Source organism: Clinocottus analis, unplaced genomic scaffold (genome assembly GCF_023055335.1).
Source record: "Clinocottus analis isolate CAN_PGR_092001 unplaced genomic scaffold, fCliAna1.0.p SCAF_6, whole genome shotgun sequence".
Lineage (NCBI taxonomy): Eukaryota > Metazoa > Chordata > Actinopteri > Perciformes > Cottidae > Clinocottus > Clinocottus analis.
Genome location: NW_027176218.1, coordinates 12,893,876 through 12,901,055, shown reverse-complemented (window position 1 = coordinate 12,901,055; position 7,180 = coordinate 12,893,876). Strand labels below are relative to the sequence as shown.

Here is a 7,180-nt window from a genome sequence, read left to right as displayed (position 1 = left end):
GAGCTCTAATCATGTGTCCGTGTGGTCATGTGGCCTCAGTAGTAGGCGGCTGTGGCTCAGGGGGATGAGTATAGAGAATACATTTCCCCACTGTGGGATTAATAAGGAATTTTTCCAACTAGTTAATACATTTTATGGTGATTTAAGGGCAAAGATCATTATTTTGTCATATTTTTCTGCATTTGACTGCAGTGTGTGGATGTTTTGAACACCATTAGTGAAATGAAGTGAAATAGAGTGTTACATGATAAAATGGCAATGTAACACATAAGTCAGAAATGCTCTATTTTGAGATTAGTGTCAACTAAATAAATTGCTCAAAATGTTCTATTTGACTTAATCAAACCCAAACTTTGCAGAGATACTGTTAACATACTGTGCTATTTTATAGTAGAAAATAAAGTTTGCCAGGAAGCTTCTTTCTAAACTTTTAGTTAGTTAAGTTTAATGTACACATGGGATTTCACGCAGTCCATGCTGGCTAGAAAAATTAAACACCCCATTGTGTATCTTAGGCCACAAATTCCTGTAGAAATGGGTGCTCCATTTTTGGCTGTCGTCTGTGAGAAGGTTATTCCGGAGTTGCTTGTATTGTGTTTTGTTATTCTGGTTAATATCTCCCAAAAAACAGCAGCGCCAACTTTGGCGTCATTTTACTGACTCTAGTAAAGTTAAAGATAACTCTAATATTTAAAACAATATTTTGCTCAAAAGGTAAGTAGTTAAAGCTTAAATTGACACCATTAAATCAGCTGAAAAAGTGATACGATCATTTTTATTAGTATTTTAAGTGGCATTTTGTCGCAATTTTCGCTAAAACGCGTCTGAAATTGGAAGCCTTTCCTAAAATCCTCTTAAAGTCTTTTGCAAGTCCAAATTGATTTCATTGCCTGTTGCAGTGAAAGTTCCAGTCCTCCGGTGTGTAAACACCAAGCGATCATCTCAGCTAAAAAACCTGGCATGTTGTACAACAGTGCCATACACATATAAATATTTTAATCTAACATATTCAATCACAAAATGAAGTACTTGAGAAGAACTAGCACCTAAATACAGATTAACCATCTGAACCACAATCAAATTAGCGGCACTGTTCACCAAACCATGCTAACGAAGCTAAACTTGAACATGTCTGAGGCATGTAGCTTCTCAGTTCACTTTACACAAAGAAAAATGCACAAACTACACGATACGAACTTATTCCCACCGTCTTAGTTTAGCTACAGGCATTTTTTCATCATGGTATTAAATCAATTGCAGAAGGGGTCGCTTCTTTAAATTAGCTACAGCACTGTCACTTAGACACCTCCATATTGTGATTGTCCATTGTAATGTCCATCCATGTATTCAGATTGGGACTCTTGGGAAAACCATTTCCTGGTGAGTCTGTTTGCCGGCCACCAGAAGTACATTTATTAAATACTTGTCTCTTTTTGACTATGTATATTTTATATCTATACAGAAGACGTTAAAACTGCTCTCTTTAGAGCCTACTGTACTCCCCTCTATAGAGCATATTCACGTGACGTCAGCATCTCAATCGCGCCATCTTGGGGTCCACCTCGTTAGCCTGCTGCTAGTGGAGGCAATGGATTTTGCAATGGATTTTGCGTACTGGAGACAAGTTTTTACACACAGGAAAGTTTCACGGCGTACAAAAGTCTCCCCTAGTTATCATCACACAGGCCGGTCACATTCCTGTAAAACAGTTTTCATTTCTGCTATCGGCCATGGGACATTAACAACTATTTCTGCATTATACTTGTTGTGGAAATACCACAAATGTCGGAACATTAAGCGCCCCGTGTCTGGGTTCATACTACTATCCGTTGTCACACATCTGTCTCCGGCTCCATGACGAGTGTCTGGATGACGCCGCTTGCAGCGCTCATTCAGGACCAGGAGTCACTGTTTGGCTGCCGTGCTGAGTGCTGTTCCCATGTAGCCAGTGTTTTATTTTACCTTGAAATGAATCACAGAGTAAAGGCAGACATCGCCCGACGGAGTTGCCGTGTTCATGGCTTTCTCTCAAGTTTCAATCCAGTTACTTTTGCGCACGTGAAAGACATTGATTTTCGCTCTTCGAAAAAGCTAAAGGAGATGATTGACGAGAGTGTGTCAATGGAAACGTGCCCACAACCAGATGTATCAACAGAAACACATGAGAACAGCCCTAACGCTCATACGCGAGTGAAACCAAAGTAAATTAGATGCATTATTTGAGAAGCTGGACAAGTTGAAGTACAAGCCTGTCTTGTTGTGCTGATAAACCCATATTCTGAATCATTAGTCCCACATCCAACAATAAGGCACAGTACAATAATCACAAGGCACACCGTTTTGAACTGAAATTGTGTCTCCTTCAGGATATAATGGTCATTTCTTAAGAAGAGCGGCATAAAACAGCAAAACAATGCCGTGCATGGACCCCAAAATGGCCGCCAAAGCTTGTTGTGGTCAAGTGGGTGAATACGCATTATACAGCCCACCTGTAGTGCAGTTACAGTAGAGCAAAAATTAAAAAGATTCAGGTGGCATTTAATCATGCTTTCAGAATCTTGCTAAAACTTCCCAGATGGGCAAGTGCAAGTCACACGTTTGTGACTCATAATGTCCCCACTTTCCATGCTGTATTGAGGAATTTCATATCCAAATTTAAATGTTGACTGGGGGAATCCGAAAATGTTATTATAAAAGCCTTAACTAAGCCAACACAGAGTGATACAAGGTATTTTTCTTGTCTCTGGAAGCATTGGAACAAGTGTCTGTATGTTTTTAACCACAAGTGACTTTTTAAACTAATGATTATACCTGTGTACTCGTATTGTATTGTATTTTTTATATTGATGTTGTTCTGTTTGTTGTTATATGGACTCACAAGTCTGAAATAAAAGAAATATATGTGTTAGGTAAATGTCCCAGATACATTGTCTTGCTTTCCAAAGGTATTTTATCTTCAAAAATGCTCTGTAGGCCGGTATGTATCAGGGAAATTCCAGAAAACATGATAATGGTTTGCAAAATATCACTGGTTTATAAAAACTACACAGACAACAAAATAGATGTAAATGTTGATCGAAAGCATATTCCCTTTGGCTCATAATAAAGCAAGTAAACAACTTAAGTAAACAAAAGTTGACACTGTCAAGTCCATTCTCTATTAATGGGATCTGGGAGTTATGAAGATCAGAAAGCTAGTTTATCCGTCTTTCAAAACAAAAAAAAACCTCATGGCAGCCCGACAGGGACAAACTTAAATTTACTGAATGTGATGCAGTTGGGGTTTAAAAACAAATGAAACAATTCGAAGTAATGGTCCATTCAGTTTGCTTTATATGGCAGGAAAAGTATCTATCTCTCTTTATTTGAGAAAAGTTCATATTTGTGTTTATTATGACCCTGAAATTATTTCTCTTCTGTGATCATTTACTGAATGAATACAAGCAAAACTACAGAGCAAAATTACACTCTATCTGATTGAACTAATCCATGAACTGTTTGAAACTATAGATACCCGCGGCCTCAAATGGACATCCCAAAAAACATGGCACATCCCTAGGAGCTAAGCCCCCCTTTCCTTCAATTCTAGAAACCCCCCTGGCAAATACATGGTTTAAATACATGTATACTGCCATCTACCGGTAGAAAAGGGGAACATTCACTGTGAGTCTCCTCATACAGTCTCTGCTGTGTTCACTCAAGAAACAGCACAATAAGATGGAAAAATAAATTGAGTGCTAACAGCAACAACATTGTGTGACAGATAAGTGAAAATGGCATGGAAGACGTCATCTCAAGCGATGATTTTTCCAGCATTTATTTGCTGCTGCACAAGACAATAACACACACAAATTGTATGGGAAGACAGAACAACATAAAATTATAACGGACAACAAATAAAAATTTCTTTCAAAACCATGAACCACGAACATACAAAGGAAAAGCAGTGACACCAAGTTGACAAAATAAATATCAGCGTGAGCTAGAGCGACTCGGCAGAAACAGCAAAATGTCTAACATTAAAGAAAGGAAAACACATACCTGCAGAAGACAATAACACACACAAATTGCCTACTGGTCAGCAGCCATAAAACGTATAATTTACCGGTCAAATGAAATGCAACAACCATGATTCATCACCATGATGGCCGTGGTTGAAGGCCCTGTTGGGCCTTTGCAGGAGATTAACTAACCCTTGGTCCTGAGCCTCTACCTCTGTCCCAACTAAGCATGCTCGCAGTGCTAGTGCTATGAAATAAGTGACACCCCAGTGCTTTGCCATGGTTCAACAGCAGTTTGACCCAGACAGTCACCAAGAGTACAACTTGTGTTGTATATGCTGCCACAAAAACCCATTTGAGGCAGAATGACCACAAATTACAGCTTCCCTTCATTTCAATAGCCACTTAAAAGCTTCAAAGCTGTATTATGTCATGTTTTTATATATTATTTAGGGGGATGATTTGATAAGCCTTTTGGCAACTTCACAAGACCAGACACGTGTCAATTTAGATTAGGTTACCTTGTCTTTTGAGACAAGTTTGTGTTTCTGTGCATAAGCCAAAAAACCTTCAGTGAACCAATTTGTTGCAATATTTTTCAACCATACTCTGTTGTTTGGTCTTTGCTGCACGATAAATTATCATAGTGAGAAAAGAGATGCTTAAGGAGACAGAGTTTACCATCAAAGTTGAGAAATTTACGATGAGCCCAGGTGGCGCCAAAATCATGAACAACGCTAAATGGCTCCTGTAAATGGTGATTGTTTATCCCTCTGCTGCTTTTCCTGCTTCTGTTAGAGCAACCAATTTGGCTGCCTGTGCAGAGAAATAGTAAGTAAGAGACGAGGGTTGGGCACTTTACGTGCTTGAAATGAAAATGGAAATGTTTTATATATATATATTTTTTTTTTTTCAGAAGAACCATGAAATAAGTGATATGCAAACAAGTTATCAAGGTATTTGCAGCACATCAAAGCCAATATATTTTATTAAAAATATGTTCTCAATATTTTTGGTCATTAATTTTATTGTTCGTAGTTTGTAGTCTTTTTGCAATAATTACAATATACAGTGTGTCATATGCAAATCTTTTACTTCATGATATTGGCAAAATTCTTGAATTTAACTGTTTACTCCACAGAGGCACCCATGCTCACTGGTCCTACAGAAACCACAACCATCGGCTCAGGATGTGTCTGGTCCACAGCCGTGACATCTCTCCCTACAAACAGACAAACAAACATGGTCAGATTTATGTGCATTTTGCTCCTTTAATTCTGCAGATTATAAATTCATCTCTTACTTTTTCTGTAGCATATTGGTTCACAGGAGTAGCCCGCTGTAGGAGTGCACACAGCTGTACTGCAGTGAATGTACACCTGAACAAAGAAAAGCATGTAAGCAGAGCAGTACACACATATGTTGTTGAATCAGTTTATCATCAGTGGATTAAATTATTACCTGTTCCTTCATAGGTTGCATTGAATTGGGGTCAACAAAGGTAAACATTTTGAAAAAGAAACGTCTGTAGTGACTGGGTAAGTCCAGACCAGAGGAGGGGCCGACTGGAACCAGTGAGGACAAGTAGTTATCATTCCTGCATGGACACCTGGATGAAAAGAAAATGGCATCAAAGCAACTCCTCTGTAATTCAATTGAATAGGGAAGCCAGTGATTTCATAGCAGTCATTTCTCTTTCACTTATCCTAATGAGCAGAAGTGTAAACTCTGATAAAAATGGTTGAACATGTTGTTTTAAACAGAACAAGAGTGTTAAATTGGTGTTTTAGTTACCCGTCTTTCAGAATGTCCCACTGGGGCAGACTGTGAGGGTTGGGGCCTGTGGTCGCCCAACAGCGACCAAGAGTCAGAACAAGGTTGGGATCAGTCTTTTCCATGAGTTGAACCTCCACGTACACAGGTTCCCTCAGTACTTTGGTCACAGGATAGTCAGCCTCCGTGTAGCACGAGGTATAGGCCACATCCACTGTGAGAGCAGGGACCAGTTAGTATGACAGCCATCTACAAACACAGCACTGCTGCCAAGCCTTCATTCACTTACCTTCATTACAACCCTTTGACATGCATTGTCCATTACCCAACCTCAGTTCCACTCTGATGGGTCCCAGAGCAGCAACTGGTAGAGGAGGAGTTGATAACGGTAATACTTCTGCAACCACAGTTTGAACAGTAGTGCCAATGTACCTAGCCTGGAAGATCAATCTAAAAAGAGAAAACTGGCATTATGTTGCTTGGTCAGATCTGTTATTTAGATATTAGGAAATATTCATAAAAAAGCATCACCTACTCATAGTGACTGTCCCTGGTAATGGCTCCATGAGGCCCGGTTTCCACATCATATGAGGAGAACATTTTGTTCTCATAGATTATAACACCAGGCTCCTCCTACGAAATGTAAAAGAAAAAGACATTATGTGGTAAAAACTTGCCTTTTTTTAACCGGTGAAAAAGTTGATAAACTCAAGGTCTTACCAAAACAACGGTGCCACACGAAGTAACAGGAAAGTAATAGATGGCAAAGTCTGAATTAGAGTCAACATGTGAACAGCCTTGATCGTTGCTCAACAGTGAGATTGAACCAAGGTCAATGTTGGGCAGCGTGGCATCTCTCGCCACTACAACAATGAAATGGCCGTCTTTGGTGCACTGAACGGTCACTGGTGGCAGAAAAACAAGCATTAAAGGTTAAATCTGTAGAACACTTTTTTTGCATCCTCCATTACGGTCCACTGCATGACATTCTTTTCAAAACTCACCTGCCTTTCCATAATAGCAATTATGGCCATCAAAGCAGCAGTTTATGGCTTTGCATCCATCAGCGGTGATGTCAGAAAGTCCACATGGGATTCTCGTGCTTTTTGACACTTCACAACTCTCGGTAGGAGGATTTTTTGACCAAATTGGGTTGGAACCGGAAGGTGCGTGAGGGATTTGAGGGTTCTTTTGCTGCTGCTGACCACGGACTGGTGCTTGGTCAAGGAAAAGGCCTTGCTGATGGCCATGGCTATGGCCATGGCCATGGCCATGGTGATGGTGATGGCCGTGGAGATGGCCATGGTGATGGTGATGTCCGTGGAGATGGCCATGGTGATGGTGATGTCCGTGGAGATGGTGATGGCTGTGGCCGTGGTGATGGCTATGGCCGTGGCCATGGCCAT

The 7,180-nt window shown here is 40.1% G+C and overlaps 1 protein-coding gene across 1 annotated transcript; it reads right to left on the bottom strand.

The window, feature by feature from the left end:
* Positions 1-5,029: 5,029 nt before the first annotated feature.
* On the bottom strand, positions 5,030-7,180 carry LOC137803749 (zona pellucida sperm-binding protein 4-like). Its single transcript, XM_068602465.1, has 9 exons — positions 7,010-7,180; positions 6,779-6,968; positions 6,495-6,679; positions 6,310-6,407; positions 6,064-6,224; positions 5,796-5,988; positions 5,463-5,610; positions 5,305-5,380; positions 5,030-5,223 (listed from the first exon to the last, which is right to left on the bottom strand). The coding sequence occupies exons 1-9, from the start codon at positions 7,178-7,180 to the stop codon at positions 5,132-5,134; spliced, it is 1,314 nt and encodes a 437-aa protein (XP_068458566.1). The 3' UTR covers positions 5,030-5,131.

Bases quoted from the DNA above. Each gene is read 5' to 3' on its own strand.
- LOC137803749 (XM_068602465.1), bottom strand. From the start codon at position 7,180: ATGGCCATGGCCACGGCCATAGCCATCACCACGGCCACAGCCATCACC. The intron at 6,680-6,778 runs GTGAGTTTTGAA...TTCTGCCACCAG, and splicing joins TTGCTATTATGGAAAGGCAG to TGACCGTTCAGTGCACCAAA. The intron at 6,225-6,309 runs GTAGGTGATGCT...TTCTCTTTTTAG, and splicing joins ACCAGGGACAGTCACTATGA to ATTGATCTTCCAGGCTAGGT.